This window comes from Aotus nancymaae, unplaced genomic scaffold (genome assembly GCF_030222135.1).
Source record: "Aotus nancymaae isolate 86718 unplaced genomic scaffold, 86718_ANA_hifiasm-v0.15.2.pri h1tg000108l, whole genome shotgun sequence".
Taxonomy (NCBI): domain Eukaryota; kingdom Metazoa; phylum Chordata; class Mammalia; order Primates; family Aotidae; genus Aotus; species Aotus nancymaae.
This window is the reverse complement of record NW_026988523.1, coordinates 10,841,087-10,860,042: the sequence shown is the minus strand read 5'-3', so window position 1 is coordinate 10,860,042 and position 18,956 is coordinate 10,841,087. Positions and strand designations below refer to the sequence as shown.

The 18,956-nt window shown below is 35.5% G+C and overlaps 1 protein-coding gene across 8 annotated transcripts in view; it reads right to left on the bottom strand.

Moving 5' to 3' along the window:
• The window catches only part of RASAL2 (RAS protein activator like 2), a 375,087-nt gene that overhangs the window by 18,475 nt on the left and 337,656 nt on the right, over positions 1-18,956 (bottom strand). For 7 of the 8 annotated variants that reach the window (XM_012444487.3, XM_012444488.3, XM_012444493.3 and 4 more), the window contains 5 exons: positions 13,174-13,318; positions 12,263-12,499; positions 10,290-10,491; positions 8,061-8,260; positions 6,458-7,319 (listed from right to left, as the gene is read on the bottom strand). In XM_012444487.3, coding sequence (XP_012299910.1) covers positions 6,458-7,319; positions 8,061-8,260; positions 10,290-10,491; positions 12,263-12,499; positions 13,174-13,318 — 1,646 coding nt within the window. The remainder of the gene's footprint in view (positions 1-6,457; positions 7,320-8,060; positions 8,261-10,289; positions 10,492-12,262; positions 12,500-13,173; positions 13,319-18,956) is intronic. The other variant, XM_012444491.3, reaches the window with a different exon arrangement.

Here is an 18,956-nt window from a genome sequence, read left to right as displayed (position 1 = left end):
CCACCACCACCACCTATCTCGATCATATCATAGGGAGCTGTGAGGATAACATAACATATGTGAAAATTCTTTGGAAACTTCAGAGTGCTACAGAAAGGTTAGATGTCAGTCATTACTATTTTTATGTTTCAAAAACTGGCACTAGATATTTCAGTTCATATTAGGCTACTGAACATTAGTCCTTTTTCCACAAACAATAGTGGAAATACACAATTTTTTTCCCTCTGTCATGCCTCAGAGAAAGAGAGCGCGTGTGAGACAAAGTGCAAAACTTGGTATGTGAGTTAGCCTTTTATAATTAGAGGGATTTGTATTTTGAGGACCAGAATTCTAGAATTTCATAATTGAAGGGCATTTTCTCTCCCATCACAGACATTACAACTGAAGGATCTTCATATCATTGTGAAATAGAACCCAGTTAAACTCTAAATAAATATTTTAAAAGAAGGGGTATTTTGATGAACTTGAGAGTGAGAAAGACCAGATTAAAAGATTGATTGCAGAGACTAAAAGATTATCAGAGATGGGTTGGGAGAGACTTTAAGACTTACACATGCAAAAATAATACAGGGACATTTCTTAAAGGTGTGAAGAAGGATCTGGTTTAGTTGATTTACAGATTATAGATATATATATCAATAAAAATAGCTTCATGGATGGATGTGTATAGTTTACATAAATAGACATGCACACACTAAGCAGCTGTAAATGAACTTCTAGAAATTTATTCTATAAAGCCATTTTCTCCAGTGGATCTAGAAACATATAAACATGTCTTAAATTTCAGTAACTCTTAGTACTTAAAAGTCTATTTCCACTATAGTATGTAGGTGTGTTTTTTATACCTTATTTTTATATCACTTTCATTATTTTTATCATAACCACCTTATCACTGATAGAGTTACTAATTTTGTCTTTTAAAACAACCATTATTTTTATTTTATATATACTAAATTATTTTATGTATTTATAAAAGTTCTGGGGTACATGTGCAGGATGTGCAGGTTTGTTACACAGTAACAATGTGTGCCATGATGGTTTACAGCACCTATTAACCCATAACCGAAGTATTAAGCTCAGCATGCATTAGCTTTTTTCCCTAAAATTCCCCCCACACTCCCTACTCCCACCCTCCCTGACAGGCCCCAGTGTTGTTCCCCTCCTTGTGTCCTTGTGTTCTCATTTAAGACAACCTTCTTTTAGTTAGCTAAGCCCTTGTGCTAAGCAATATCAGTAAAAAAGTAAGTCAGCTATTATATACATTTTAATATGTATAGGTATATTTATATCTTAATAGTTATATATTTTTCTAATTATTAAAATAATTACATGATTAATTAAATAAGTACCTTGCATACATTAAAATATTTCTGAAACTCACACTTGTGGGAATATTGGCTTTTACGATATAGTATCATCTGTAAAAGTTTAATAATAACTGCACATATCAAAAGTTATTATGAGAAACAAATGAGATAGCATGTAAAAATTTGTAAACTGCAAGATACTTTATACACCCACACTATAATTCTCCCCCTACTGGATTTTAAGATCAGAGCACAATAAATTGCTTTAGTATTGGTAAATAAAATAGTAGTAATAAGGGTTTAGGTTTATATTTGATATATGTGGACCTGGAAGGCAAAAGACTGTAGCATTGGGTCTTAAAATATTAACAGAAAGTCAATACTTAAAGGAGAGAAATGACATTTTAGTTTTACAATCTGATCCCTTTAGCACAGAGGGCATGGAAAAGCTGCTTTATTGTGAAACCAGGATTTTCCTATTCTATAGCAGTTTGAGATAAAGTAACACTAAAACTAATAACAACTTTACAGTTTGGAATTTGTTACTTGTTTATATAGTTAACAAGATGTTGCTTAAATGAACTTACTTTCCCTGTGATTTGTTATGGGTAACTATTTATCAAGTGCCCTTACATGCACTGCAAACTAATGGTATTCCTAAGAACATACCAAGGAGAGTTCTTAGCCCCTAAAAGCATATTAGACAACAACAACAACAACAACCACAAACCACTTTAGGATAATCTAGGCTTTAACTGATAAGTGAGAAGTTGTACAATCAAGGGTTGGTTCAATCCACTGGTGATAGTGGTAGCTACAGTATCTTCAGAAAGACTAACATAATGGGCAATGAATTACAAGAAATTGTAATGGGAACTGGGCATTCCCAGTTTATTCCTATTTTATTGGTCAACTCTTATTTTCAGCCACTTCCTAATATATCCTAGCACTTTGCTTGGCATATAGTGGTGGTTAAAATAATAAAAATAAAAGTGACAAAACAGATCAAGCCTAACTATTCCTTCTATTAATGATAAAACCTTCACAAAGTTGTAAAAAGGCTGGAAAGTAATACTGAATAAATAAAAAATATTTATTGTGCTGGATTGAAAGGAAACAGGTGATTTTTGCTTCATGATTTTTTCTGTTGTAGTATGTTCTTCAAATGAAAAAACTATATACGATCTTTTATATATATTCTTGGTCTTACGAGTGTTACTCTTATTTTCCAATTAGACAATCTAATGGGCATCAAATCATACAGTTCTTTTAAATGATACTGACTAGTTAAATGCATAACAGATGCTCAATAAAATATTACTCACTTATTATTCTGGATTATCTTTAGAATTCATTATTAAAATATAATTTATTACTAAGAGAAGAATATTCTATGTTTTTCCTCTAATACTTTGGAAGACCATCAAAGGCTTCTTTTCAATGATTGTTCCATCTCCTTATAAGCTGGATAAACAGCAAAAAATATCTCTAGTTTATAGTCCAAGAAATTGAGGGAGGAGGTTAGTAAGTGGTTCAGATCCCATCTTGCTTAGAAATAGCCTTAGAAAGAGAATTTGTAACCACTGATTTTTGACATGATCATCAAAGAAAATAAAAAAGAAAAAAGAAAAAGGAACAGGAATTCCTATGAGGAATATCTTTCTTTCAAGATAAAGCTGTATAGGGTTTCCCTGGAAAAATAGTTATGCTTTAGGGCAAAAGAGCCTGACAAAGCAGTTTCACTGATACTACAATTAGTCATAGCCTGGCTATGCTGAGGCTAGTTCCCTGTTCCTTGCTAGTATTTACTAGATATAAGCAAGACCAGTTGGTTTCAGCTTCATAGTGTGAAATAGTTGGAGTACCATAAATGAACACTTCTGTTATCAACGCCAAAGAAAGGGCTGATTAAATTAATATGTAAACTTTGAGAGTTCTTGAAGAGGTTGGTTAGAAGAGAGTTCAACAAATCCATATGTGAACACTGCAGAATCATACTAACAAGCTTGACAATTATCTATTTTAAAAGTTCTCATCAAATTCAAACTTCTAAGATTTGGAAACATGCTAAATCTGAACGACTTGTTTTGTATATAAAGTCTATCATTTGTATAAAGTACATGATTCATCAAAAACAAAATAGAGAGGAAAATAAGAAAAAAGCAATTTAAACAGAAGCTGAAGAAAAAAGCATTTTAAACAGAAGCTGACATTAGTAAAAAAATTAAGACAGTTTCTTGAAAAAAATTTATCTGTAAATTGTTTCACCAGGATTTTATTTTCTTCCTACTCATCAGATGTAGAAGACTGAAGCCAGTTACTCTGCTGACAATGGCCGCTACTTTGTGGTAAGATATAAATGGAATTTGCATGGGACAAAGCCCCTGATAATTACAGCCGCCTACAGAACAATTCCCACAAAGAAATCCTCTAGTTTCTGGGAGAGAATTCCCCATACAATTTGCAATTAAAATATGTAAAGGAATTTGCCTTAAAAATGTGCTGATTATATAGAACTTCAGAGGCTTCATGGGAGTGAGATGAACAAAGCAAGCAAGAAAAAGAAATATAAGAAATAAAAGACAAGGCCATGCACAGCAGCTCATGCCTGTAATCCCAGCACTTTGGGAGGCTGAGGCAGGCAGATCACTTGAGGTCAGGAGTTCGAGGCCAGTCTGGCCAACATGGTGAAACCCTGTCTCTACTAAAAATAAAAAAATTAGCTGGATGTGGTGGTGAGCACCGTAATCCCAGCTCCTCGGAAGGCTGATGCAGGAGAATTGCTTGAACCCTGGAGGTGGAGGTTGCAGTGAGCCGAGATCGCGCCACTGTACTCCAGCCTGGGTGACAGAGCAAGACTCTATTTCAAAATAAATAAATAAATAAATAAATAACAATGTAAGTTCAAAATAATACACCAAAAACCAGTGTAGAAAAAACCAGGAACCTGAGCAATCAAAATACAGTGATTTATGCTTCAACTGATATGACAGTGGCAGTACCAGCAAAAGTATAAACAGAAATGAATATTCAAAGTTGTACCTGGACATCTCACTGTCTGTACCCTACTTCATGCCAAAAAATATTTCCCTGATGCATTAATGGTTGTGACACAAAAATTAATTTTTATATTTGTTGTTTGGAGACTGCATGCATTTCCTGCCTCCCATCCATCCAGGCAGCCATCTATTCATAACCCACAGAAGCATGTATTATGTGCTTATGCATTACGTATTATATTTTCCTAAAGGAAAAATGTTATAAATGACAATTGGTTCCAGAAGAGCACAAAAAAGGCTATTTAATTTATAATATTAATAAACAACCAGCCTGAGTCATGGGCCCTCATGGAGTCACTGAGGACTTCCCTACAGAAGGAATGGGTAAGCAAAAGGAAAAAAAAAAAGAATCTTTATTTTCCTTTTCTGTACAGGGCTGAGGTTTCTAAGTACACTTTTGAAAAGCAGGTGAAGGACACTTTCCCTGTCCTATCCCTCTCTGCCGATCTCATGCTCTTCGTTAATCCTATTTTATCTTCAGTGCCCTTGTGCTGCTATAAGTCCCTGAGTAGATTACTTGCTTCTACACAGTATTCAATTTCTAAAATTACGTATTTTTCCCTTCTCCTCCCAATAAACACCTTAATTCTCCGGAAGTCGTTGATCTCAACTAGAGTATGGCACAAAAGCAATGTGAGGAAACTACTTCACAATAAGGTGGGAATGACTGATAGTCTCCTAACACATACATTTTATGTTTATATATACACACATTTATATATAAAAAATACGTAAGATACACAGAAAAGATATGTATTTTTCCTTTTCTTTAAATAAAAGTGCTTATTAAATCAAATGATTTGGTGAAATTTTGAGAAAAACAACAAAATAAAAATGAAAAATATAAGACTTTAGATAAACTGTATTACTCAGTAAAGAATGACCAACTAGGAGGTTTAGCCCAGGAAACTTGCTTCCAGAAACAGCTTAAGTTAGTCATGCTTTTCGTCCCTTCTTCTGTTTCTATATCCAAGGATTCTAGAAATATTCCAATTTTAAATAATCAAAGTAGGGGCAAGGGGCTCTGCTCACAGCAGACTGGAGGCAGAAGCAGCCATATCAGTAAATGCCTAAACTGTAAAAACGCAAATATGTTACAGATACAAACTGGGATTCATTACAGTCTTCCTGCCCAGTTATTTTGCTGCATAAAAGGATTTGTCATAGAACTCTTTTCTAACACTATAATTAAGTTTCAAAAAATAAATTCAACAAAACAATGCTTTTTAGGAGAAAAATCTTTTTAGATGGAAGATATATAAAGATATATATATTATATATATGAAAAAATTATATGTATGTGTGTGTATATATATATTTAACACTAGTTTGTTTCAAAGGGAAAATATGTATTGATGCTTCAAAATGTAATATGTGAGGAAGAAATGATTAACTTCTTGGCAAAGCTTTTTATTTGTCAAGAAAAAATTAGAAAATCTTATATTAAGATTGGATGTGACGCTAGCTGGGCTTGTCCATGTAAACAGAAATGTGAGCGATTTGGAAATGTTTAGAATACTTCCTTTTCCACCCGTGCATCTATCTTTTTCTTCTCTCCTTTACTTTGACTCTATAGGTGTTCAAGTTTTTATTTTTGTAGCCATTTCCAGGAAAAGGCACATGGGACTTTGTATTTCCACAGGGAGTTGAGGGATGGAGTGGAGAATAGTCACATTTAACTCTTGGCTCAGAATGCAAACCTTTATTCTGGAAGCTTAAGAAAAAAAATTAAGAAGGATTAATTTTCAGATCCCCAGAATATAGTCGGTTTGGCCTACAGATTTTAAGTATCTATTCATTCAACATCACAGATTTGTTCTAAGTGCAAACTGAGATAGTAGCTCTGCTGCTTGACGAGAAGGAAGGAGGTCCCTGCAGTGTGTTAGATGCCTAAGTGTAATGAGTCAAACTACATTCTGCAGTCTCACCTAGGCAGAAGCCTCCCAAATTTTTCCTTTCCTCTTTCCATTGAAAGGTTGCTTTTAAGTGGAAATCTTGTTTACAACTGGATTTCCCAATTAGTTATGTATAAATAACCAAATAAACAGATAGACCAAGTAGAAGCCAGACCCCTTCAGCACTCGCACCTACCTGCTGTGTCTGCTGTCTCTGGATTGCTCTCACTTTGGGAACAGGGCTCTCTCTGGACGAAGAGGACTGCTGCCGGGACCGGCTCCCATTCTGCACAGGTTCGGCCACCAGGGCTGCAGATGCCACTGACATGCTCCCGGTGCTACGCAAGGAAGCACTGTGTGGCAGGGACGGTGGGGCTTTGGCTCGGGCACCTAAACCAGCCTGGTCCACTTTTCGGATCTGGGCCTGTCCAGTGCTATTTTGTCGTGGCAACGCAAGAGGTATGTGTCTATCTGGCACAGTGTGCCGCCTGGAGAAATCCTCACTCTGAGTGCTACGTTTAGTGAAATCTTCCATGCTGCTATTGCTGGGTCCACTGAGCTTGAAGTCTTCACTGTTACTTTGGCTTCTGGAACTGGCAGTGCTTAGGTTCTCCAAACTGGAATCTATAGAGGCCTTTGGCATTGCTGGAATTGGGTTATTGAGGTGATAGACAGGGTTCTGGAAGGACAAGGGCTGAAGGCCACCTGGCTGGTTCAAGGCTGGGTGCAGGGGCCTTCTCACTTGGGGTGCACTTTGGGGAGTGCTCTGGGTTTCCCGCAGCTGTTTGATGCTGGCCACCTGGGTTATGGAAAGCTGGCTTCCAGTCAAGCGTATAGGCACATCAAGCATGACAGATGCATGCTCCACTTGAGCAGCATGAGTGTCCTGGAGGTCCATGAGGGAGATGCTCCGACCATTAGGAAGGCTACTTTCCTTTTCATCCTTTTCAGAATAAGTCATGCTCTGAGAGGAGGCTTGCTGAACCAGCAATAATGTTTTCCCTCTGAAGTAGCTGTCTGTGTTGTCTTGGCTTGGAGATTTTAGTTTATGCAAATCACTGTGGAAAAGGAAAGAACACTTAATTTCTCTTGAGACAAATTCAACATAGCTAAGATGACTCAGTTCAGGCATATAAACTCCTCTGAAGGTTCTTAATGTGGATACTTCCATTTCTTTGGAAACTCAGATTTTATCCAATTAGGGAATTATTACAATTCTTAGAATAAAATCCAGCATTTTTACTTCCACCACTGTCTTCAGTTTTAACCAGGATTCCAGTAATTTCCTAGTTAAATTTGAAACCTTCCTCAAATATTCCAATTCATACTTGTCTAAACCTTCAAGAGGAGAAGTTCTAATTGCACAACTGAAAGGTCCCTGCTAAAGGCACAAGTCTTGCCAATCCAGAAAACATTCTAAGCATACATTGTGTCCACCTGTCCAGCTCACAGTCAGCTATAAAATGGTTTTAACTGAGGTTCTTCAAGATTTTGAATGTTAAAACGTATAGAAACATCGATTTCATAAAACCTTTAGTCTTCCATTAAGCAAGACAGAAATTTTAAAAATATACTGTGGAATATATTGTAACTCTCCGTACTATCATTCTAGAAAAGAAGTTATCCCAGATCTTGTGCATTATTATAACAAATAATTGGACTGCTTGCTCTCAGGTCAGATGAGTCTTCAACTGCTCATGATTTTAAACTTGTAAATTCAACAAATAGGTTAAATATACTTCTGTTAAATCTAAATATTATCTTTCTCTGAGATAGTAGTCAAATCCTCTCTTTCATACCTGTCAGTGGGGTCTTCAAATATTTTCTGCAGCCCAGAGGAGAGGCTTCCACTGACATTGGGACTGGAGTTATGCTCAGTGAAGCGTCTCAGTTGCTGTTGTATTGGCGTTGGATTAGTCAATGACTTGGTAATATCAGCAAGAACACGAGGGAGAGGCCCCAGTTTTGCCACGGTTGCCTGTAGGAAGGAATTTTCACCCTAATTGGATAATAAGCATTGCGACATCCACCACAGATTGTTTTTGGCATAACGATGGCCATTGATGGAGGGGTGTAGGTTGGAGGGAAGGGTAGGTGTTTGCATATGGGAGTGGCAGGTTCATAATGCATTGTTATGGAGCAGTAGAACCATGGCGTCGAGATGAATGGAGGCGAAACAAGGTACAGCAGACATTGAGAAAAGAAAGGAAATCGAAATCAGGATTATGCAAATAAAAATTAAAAGACATGCTCAAAACTACCAAACTAATGCCATTCCAACTAAAATAGGCATGCAAAGCAAACTAAATCTTTGGGAGGCTAGTAAATCAAGGTGAGGGAGGGTAAGGGAAGAACCAAACTCCTTCTAACCAAAAGAACTTCAAGACCACAGGATCAGCTAGTATGATAAAACTTTCAAAGAAAAGGGATCATGTGAGAAAAGAAATGCATGCCAACATACAAGGTGCTGCATTCAGGAATCCAGAGTACTGCAGGGCACACAGATGATACTACCATCCACTATCACAGTCAATCTTGGGAACCCTGACCCACTGCCAACTGAATTTCCATCAATTAAGACAATTTTTGGTGTAATTTAACAGCAAAATCAGGTAAACTTTCTCTATGAGATATGTCTAGATATATTCCTGGTTCCCAGGACCAAACAGGGATTAAAAAGGAGAAAGTGTGTTTTCACAGCAAAGCCTGTTAAAAAGATCTTGATCCTGAATAAACCAGGCCTATTTCACATGATAACTGAATCTGCATCCCACTGAGATGCAGTTATTCAACAAAGACTAACTCTTTATCTATCTCAATTATTTTTTTCTTTAGGGAATTCTTATTCTCATGGGGACTTATGGGTCCCTTCAACTGTTAGTTTAACATAGTTGCCTTTGGGTCTTTGTCTCCTCAACAATCAACAGATTCTTCTACCCTACTCAAACAGTTACAGATGCCATCTGAAGAGTACCTTTACTTGCTCAACAATGTTGGGCTATGATTCATATGAAAAGGATTTACCTTTGGCATAGTTGCAACTTAAAAATCTAGCTAGCATTTCTAAAAGTGAAGAAAAGGTCCTCAAGAATAAGTAACAGTTTATTGTTTTACAAATGTTTTAAGCACGGGAGGACACACTACCATTTATGTTTCCTCAGCAAAGTAGTCTTTGTTCATAGGTTTTATTTCCCTCCAAATTTTATAGCATTTTTATCAACAGGAAAGTAGAGGAAAACAAATAAATCCTTATCACAGAAAAATAACTGTCTTTTGAAGTTATTCTAACATACCACCATACATATTTATAAAGTGCCCGTAGCAAACAAAAACATCAATAAATAATTATTGTAATCAGCCTAGCCAAACTCCATTAGACTATTTTTTACTACCAAATTTATTCCTTTTTGTAAAATTCCAGAAGGAAGAAAATGATTGGCATGAAGTACATTTACTTATTAGTATGGTATATAATAAAATTCTTAGCAAACAAATGGTTAAAAATAATTGTTTTCTGTATTCTTAATTCACATCTGTAAAGGAAGAAAACAGTAACTTTTAGCACTAAGAATTACATGAAACTCTCTGACTTGTAGAGTAAAAAAATTTGTTTAATGGGTAACGTTATTTAAACATGATAGACCTAGTATTTTCTTAGCTAAGTCTACACTTTTGTTAGAAATTACCATATGAAGTTTCATCTCATCCTATTAGACGTGCATAAGGCTGTATATACCAATATATTAGTTTCTAGTCAAGTTTTCAGATATGCACTCTGTATATATAAATTTAGAGAAACATACCCCATTAATTCAGATATTATTAAAAATATATATTAATAATGTCATGGTTTGCTAGAATTTCATGGTTGTAGATCCCATATTTTACTCAGAAGTGATGAATATTTCCTCTCAGATTTCCAGGTAAAAGGTTGCTTTCAATTAGAAAGAGTGAGTGCTGTCACTCTATAGGTACTCTCCAGAATTCAGTTACATTCAAGTTCTCTATCTTCCATCAACCTACTTTACCTTATCAAGTTGGGAAACTACTTCCCACAGTAAGGAATGCAAAACTGAAAGCTCTCGGCCCAGATCAATGTAACCATCAAAGCCTGGGGTGTTTGAGATGGTGTCTGGATTAGAGATCTCCAAAAGAAAGCGCTTCATTCCACCCCATTCATGTTCTAAAAAATCATTCATGAATGCCATGTATTCCTCTTTGTTACCAAACCTGAAGTAGAGGATGAGAAAATGAGAAAGAACATATTCAAGAAGAGAGATATGATCATTTTGAGTTAACTTTACACAGAACTATGAAATTTTTTATTTTGTGGAGGGAATGACTAATTTTATTATCTGTAAGTGATAAATGCTATAACATACTTTCTTAATATCACTTTAATATTCCAATGCTTTGAATAGCTTTCTATTCTCCAAAGGGTAAAGCCAAAACTTTTTTTTTTCTTCTGGTATTTAAATTTCTACGTAATATAGCCCTCACTTATCTACCAAATGCTCACCAGTACAAACCTTCAATATTGCTAGCTTCTTCAAAGTCTCCCAAATATATTATACATTTTTTTCTTCTCCAAGCTTTTGCCCATGCTATTTACTTGCACTAGAGAAAAACCTCTCTCCTTTGCCTATCTAGATTCTAGCTATCTTCAGGGCCTCGTTTAGTCCATAAAAGCTGTTCCAAAATAAAATATAAATAATTTTAGCTCAAATATGGATAAATATGTATATTTCTGCATTGGCTTATATATAAATTATACAAAATTAAAATAGTATACCCCTAAAAAGGCACTATTTATACTAGAAAACAATCTGTTCACTGAAGTTCTAATTTTTTTCTTCAATACATTGCTAATAGAAACTTGTCTTTAAGCATCAATATTGAGTAAATCTGTGGTTAATTCTGTAAATGTGAATTCCTTACCAGACATTTCTTGAATTTATTTCCTATAAATTATAAAAATAACATAAACTTACTGAAAAAAGTTTGCAACAATGAAAAGTAGAAAGAAAAAAGTGTGGATGTCTTATTCAAGCTACCCAAATACATCTGCTGTTTATATTTTAGTATATTTCTTTCCCAACTGTTTTCTCCTAATTTTCTTTTGAAAAATTTTAAACCTACAGAAAAGTTGAAAAAATATACAATGAATACCCATATGCCTTTCTTCTACATTAACCAACAGTTATTTTTGACAAGCTTGCTTTCACACCCTCTCTTTCTATACACATACTTTTTTTTTTTTCCGGAACCATTTTAAAGTAAGTTGCAGACATCACCTCTAAATAGTTTAGCATCCATTTCTTCAGAATAAGACATATCTCTTACATAAACCAATGCCATTATCACACTAAAACTTTTCAAAATATTATTCACAAATTATCTTATCTACAGTCTATAAATTCCACCCACTGTCCCCAAAATGACATATGTATATTTTTTCCAACTTGAGATTCAAGTAAGTATCAAGTATTGCATTTAGTCTCTTTTAATCTACAATAGCCCCCCTCCATCTTCTGCATTTTTCATAAAATTGTCTTTTTTGAAGTGGCCAGGATAGTTGTCTTAGACAATGTAACCGCAGAATTTATCTTTTCTTCCCAACATTTTTTAAACTTAGATTTTTGTGTTTTAATATTGCTTGGATAACAGCATATATACCATTTTTTATTCCGCCTTTTTTTTTCTACTAAAGTATTTTATCAGTACTTTTCATTTAATATAATTTTACTTTCATGTTCTATATTATTGGATAGTCTTTGTAAACAGTTTGTAGTGCCTGCAAATATTCCACTGAATGTATGTATTATAGGTTACTTAACCATTCTTCTATGAAGTGATTATTTAAGTTGTTTCCAATATTTTGCTATATTTATTAATACCACAGTGAAACATGAGTGATAGGGCTCCCAACTCTCATCCAAATTTTAGGCCTCAAGTATTTTTTTAAATTGTGTTTTTAAAGTGGTTACAAAGTATCACCTACTTGGCAAAGTTGGCCAGGTTCTGAATGACCTTGGCAATAAGAGTTAGAGTCCGAGATGTGCGGTCATCAGGATACTCCTGCATAAGGTTGAAAAGACTTGGAGACATAATGGCTGGACACAGAAAACGGAGAAATAAAGAGGCACTAATGAGCCTCTCGCTGATGTCTTGCTTGCCATGGTTCAGGCACTGCTGCTTCCATGATGCAAACACTTCTTTCAACTCACGAGGGAAAACACTAGGGAAGGAAAAAAATACCGAAGACTCTAAACACAGAAGTACCAGAACCCAAAGCACAAGTGATTCCACCTTGACACAATGTATCTCTGCTTAAGAGTCAGGCTGGGAGGAGGACCTGGTAGAAATTCTGGGATGAGGTTTTACCTGATTCATGGCTGAGAGGGGGTGGAAAATTCACGGAGGCCAGATGGAGACTGGAAACCCAAGGCTACAAAACTCTGGATTAGTTTAAATTTAGTTTTGCAAAGTGGGAAAATGGCATGAGGCTCCTGACTAAACCATCTGGTTTAGTATAACTCACCATAATCTCTCTAAAGACTGTTCATCAAAAATCTTCAAAATTTCACCAATTGCTGGAGTTAAGAGCAATAATCAAAATTCATGAACACATCTGTTCAACACTAGTAAATATTTTAGAAAGCAAAATAAATGCCTTTGATATTAGAGGCTATAGTACTAATATTCTGGGGAGAGATTATATTTATATAGATAGCCAGATCAAAAGTATTTCTGCTTACAATGAATATTTCAATTTTAGATGGGACCGTATTAGGGAAACTTTCAATTTTTCCCCAAGACCCTCCTCTTTGGTTGTAAAATAATAGTTAACATTGTGATGACTTTTATATGAAAAAATTTAAGTTTCACAGGCAGAGGATGAGATAAGCTCACCAGTAAGAGTTGATGATCTTGCAGAAAGCCAGCTCACAGCACATTTTCAGGTTGCTCTGATGGTCTATCAGTTCACTAGATGAACATTTGCTGGGATCCACCTCACAGTTCTCATCTGACTCATACAAAGCTTTGATAAATTCCCCTATTTGAAGAGAGAAGATGACAGTATAACTATAAATACTGTCTTCCTGAATAGAATAAAAGGATTTATGATTTCTGTCCCGAAATGTATAATGGGGAAGTCTTTTCTAGATCTGACATGGAGGGCACAAAAGACGGCCTATGAAGGGTCATTGCTTTGGAACCCACGAGTTGCCACATCCTACATATCATGTTTATTTTTCTTATCCTGGAAGTGGAATAACAGCAATCACTACCATCATCATCATCACAGTATTTATAAAAATGGTAATGATACTACTTTAAGCAATGGAGTATCAACTGAAACTAAACATATGTTTAATTAGCATAAACTTGTTATTTGTTTTAAGGTTTGCTCTACTGAGGTGACTATTATCGTTATTCTAGTAGAACACATGACACAAGCTTGACTGAATAGCCCACTGAAGGTTTTAAGTGCTAATGTTGGTGCCAAACACAGATGCAAGTAAAGATCTCTATGCTTACCTCTTGTAGAGGAGACAGTCATTCAACACTGTACAATATTATAGCAGATCTCCTTATATAATCTGTATACGCTTTTCTATATAAATTTAGTTTAGAAGCCCTGTTCACATAGCCTATGCTCTATGAAGATAAACCCATTATTCCCTGAAAGAACAAATTCCTACCTTACCTGTTTATCCTCTAGCATACACCATACCTTGTACATCTTTGACTACTTCATATTTTACAAGGTGTTTCTTTCATTTCTAGGATGAATACCTTTGGAGGTTAGATACTAGGTTCTATTCATGTTCAAATCTTGACTCTTCTGAATAGCTCCCAAAATGTTATAGGTGCTCAATAAATATTTATCAGAGATGGCAGTATGTATTCTTGTTTTTTTAATGGTCTTTATGAAGGAGGAGTGGATCTTTCAAATCTCCTCCCAAATATGCTTTTATTACTTGAGGTTCAGGCTAGTCATAACACACTTCATGAAACTGAACAATAATGCCTGCAAAACTAAGTAGCAGCAGCAATAGAAAGAACATTTCTATCAAAGTGGTTAGTATGCAGATAAATGAAAGCTTTTAAAAATATCTGTGACACAGAATGAGAAGTGGTAATTTTGAGGAAAAATACTTAGGGAGCAGGAAACAATGTGGTATACAGAAAGGAAAGTGGTGCACAGAAAAATTAAAGGCATTGAGGTCAGAGAAATACAGGCTCAAATCCTGGAACCATCATTTAACTGACTGTGGGGCCTGGAAAGGTCACTTAATTAGTCTGAGTTTCAGCTGTCTTATTTGTAAAATAGTGTTAACAGAAACCACCCTGTAGAGTTGTGGTGAGGAACAGACATAATGTATGAAAAGCATCTAATATGGTACCTGGCTCTTAGTAGGAGTGCCATACAAAACGTATTTTAATGTACAAATCATGCAACTTTTAAATAATTTTTTGTCAAGTGAAATGGCTAAAACTAGTAAAAGCCATTTTAAAATGTTACAAGACATGTATTCAACATGTTCTCTATGTCTCCTATGCTATGTGTTCCCACAAATTTAGGTACTCCTTGAAAGAGTACCTAAATTTAAAACTAAGAAACCAGTGTCAAACATCCCATGTAAAAACCGGCTAAACTTTACACATGTATCCTAAATATTCTGTTTAGTGAGTTCTTTTAGGTTATGTGTATTTGAAGGAAAAAATAAGATTAACAAAGAACATGAATATTAACAATATTTTTCTTTTATTCCTCAAGAAAGAGCCAGATAAATAACTCCAGGGCCCAGAAGTAAATTAATTTCTATAGTATCAGCTTAAAAAGTTTTTGTCCCTGATTATGACATATTTAAAATGCTCCAAAATAGGAAAAATATTACTTTAACTGTTGAAACAATAACCAATGTTTCAGCATGCAGAATGTACCATATTGAAAGGAGAGACTTTTATTGATTTGTAACTAGAAGTTTGCTTACTTGATCAAAATTACCAAGACAGATTTAAAAACCCATTTAAGTTTGCCTCCTTGCATTTGAAAAACACCAGAGCCAAAAGGTTTGCTTGTTATGTTGTCTACCTGTTAAGTTTGTGCCCAGATGTTCTATGATGTATTTTCTGTGTAAATCATTAACTCATTACCATCTAGCATAAAAATTTCACATATATGAGTAAGTCAACAAGTATGAACATGTTACTGTTGAAAGAAATTTGCCTCCACCACTAAGAGTGGAAATCAGGTCTTTTCAGGGCTTTCTTTTGTTTCACAGATAGTATTTCCTGTGTGTCACAGGATACCAATGTGCAATCTGATTTCAATCAGAAAGGTAAAATGGGAAAACAGATGGAAGATTTAAGTCTAAACAATGCAGAGTCTGTGCAGAAAGAGTAATGCTTTAATTAACATAAAGACTGGCTAAAAAGCAGACAGATATTGTACAATATTACTGGCAACTTTTAAAATCAATTATCTCTGAAAATTATTCAAGCAGTCGGGAAACAGTACCTATTTTCTGCCCAAAGTATATGAAATACAGCAAAACTTTAATGAGAAGAAGACAATATAGCCCCTATCCTGAAGAAGCTTACCAATTAATTCTGTTTATGCTCTTAGAGGCAGCAGCCGTTTTTACTACTCTGGCCCTTGCTCTTGGATTATAAATATTATTACAGAGATTTCTGAGGGGTTACTTGAATCTCTTCCCATGTCCACTGAATTAATTTTCATGCCTCATTGAGCCCATCAGCCATTTAATCATTCACTGTCCTATCACAGGACTGGTACCCACTTTCCATTTTGGAAATTATTTCATTCAGAAATCCTGTTTAGCACACTGAATTTTTAAGTATGAATATTTGATTTCAAAGAAGCAGGTAGTCAGTAAATATTCAACCCTATGTCCACAGAATGGAGAAAACTGTTTGAGATGCTTTTTTTTTTTTTTTTTTGGTAGCCTTTTATAATGAAATACAAATCATTAAAGCAAACCATGAGATATAATTGATGACTGTAATAAGCTCTTTATGCAAATGACACTATAAATCTCTTTGTACTTTTCTTAAGCTCTTTGTACCATTTTAAAGTCTACATGATTAGAGAAAAAAACATGAAGACAAGCAGGAAGACAAAAAATCTCCTTCAGAGCAGAAACCAATTGTAGTAGCTACTACACTGTGTCTGCTTCATGTAAACACAGTGATCCTGTTGCTTGACTGGCGACTCACTCTTTATTCCTTACAGCCTGGCTCCTTTACTCCTGAAACCAGTGTGAGCCGTCACCAGTGATATTTAAGGTGCCAAATGCAATATCTATTCTTTTTCTTTACCTTCCGTAATTTCTGACTTTAATGATGCTCTCTTATTGGTATCTAGGACTCAGTATTTTCTTGATTTTCTTTCTTTTTTGGATGCTCTCTTTCTCTGATCACTTCTCTGATTCTTCTTTATTCTATATGATAAACCCAGGTGCACTCTAAGATCTATCTTTGGCCTTGTTCTCTTCCTGCTCTGGTAATCTTACAGCATCATTTAACCTCTCCACATGTGTAAATTGGTCCCAAATTTCCAACAGCCAGCTAGACAGGTGATCTGCTTAGATTTCCTACCTAAACCCCTGAGATTTCCTACTAGAACTTCAAATTGAATATGTATGAAATTTCCTGTTTCACGCCTACTAATTCTGTGGTTTCCTGTCAGGAATCTCATCATCCCCCTAGTCACTCACAAAACCCCACAATTCTCTGTAATATTTGTTCCCACAAACTGAAAAATTTGCCAAGTTCTATCAGTTCAACTTTAATACTTCTCATATCCATCTTCTCTATTCTTACGTGCATTATTACCCTCATTCAGAGTCTGAGTCTCATTATTTCTTACTAAAATGGCTTTTTTTTTTTTTTTTTTTAAGAAGGAGTTTTGCTCTTGTCACCCAGGCTGGAGTGCAATGGTGCAATCTTGGCTCACTGCAACCTCTGCCTCTCAGGTTCAAGCAATTCTCCTGCCTTAGCCTCCCTAATAGCTGGAATTACAGGTGCCACCATCATGCCTGGCTAAATTTTGTATTTTCAGTAGAGACAGGGTTTCAACATGTTGGACAGGCTGGTCTCGAACTCCTGACCTTAGGTGATCCGCCTGCCTTGGCCTCCCAAATTGCTGGGATTACAGGTGTGAGCCACAGCGCTCAGCCTACAATGGCTTCTTAACTGATCAGTTTTCAGCAGCTTTCTTCACCAACTTTTGTAAGACAAGGTCTTTCTCTGTCACCCAGGCTGGAGTGCAGTGATGTGACCATAGCTCACTGCAGCCTCAAACTCCTGGGCTCAAGCAATTCTCTTACCTTGGCCTCCTGAGTAGCTGGGACTACAGATGAGAGCCACCATGCCTGGTCAAAACCCATCTTAATCAGTCTGTTAAGTTAATTCCACTGAAAACAACCTGCTCACAACTTTCAGTGGCTCTCCAATGATTACTGTAAACTTTAAATACTCAGGCATTTGAGGCTTTCACAATTTGGTTCTAATTATTGTCTAATCTTTTTGTTTGTTGTTCACGTTTTCTTTCATGTCTTTTTCCAGCTAAATGGTTTTATCGCACACTTTCCTGGTTCTGTCCCAACTCTACGTCTTTTTGTTCAGGGGTCCTTTTCCCCATGCTAATTCTTATCTCAATGTCTGCTCTTGCTCAATGTCTGTTTTTAAGTAACCTTTCTAGCCTTCAAACTACATATACGAATGTATTTCACAGAGAAAGTTTGACAATTCTATCAGCTAGATTCAATATTTAAAAATTCTTTGAAAGAACATAGAATCTCTCTCTTTTTGGTACAGAGATATCCCTTATTTTATCTCCTTATAGTATAAACTCCTTGATGGCAAAAATCTCTCCAATCATTCAACATATTTTTACTGTCTACTCTTGATAGTCACATGTGACTGCTGAGCATTAGAAATGGCTTGTGCAAATTAAAATGTGTGATACATGTGAAATACACACAATTTCAAAAAGAATAACAAAGTAAAATACCTAATTAATAACTTTTATTCTGACAAGCCATTAAATAATATTTGAATATACTGGGTCAAATGAAATATGTGACTAATTTCACCTGTTTCTTTTTACCCTTTTTAATACTGTGACTACTAGAAAATTTAAAATTACTCCAAATATAAAAATAAATAAAATTACTCACACATGGCTCATATTATGTTTCTATCAGACAATGCTGCTCAATAGTCTGTGCAGGTAGTGGGGTATGGAGGTAAAACAATGGGCTATTTCCTTCAAGGAACTCACATCTGCTCTATCGTGATGTATATCAAAGTGACCAGCACAGTGCCTTACTGTAGTGGTTAATGCCTTAACTTCATGACTAAATCTGGAACTACAAGTGTGTAGTCTAGTAAGCAAGAACTACTGATTGGACAAAAATTAGTTATGTTAAACATTCTAGACACTTCAAAGGCAGAAATCTCTGGGGGAGTTGTGGGAAGTGGCAAGAGTTTCTTCACTTTGATTAGAGTTTTGCATACATGATAACAAATGTCAGGGTAACACTCTCAAGACTAGGTAATATATTTATACCATCATATAAACACCCAACACTTTGGGGAAAACAGACCACCTCAGATCTATCAGTGGACAATGCTGATATTACTGTGCATCCCAGAATCAT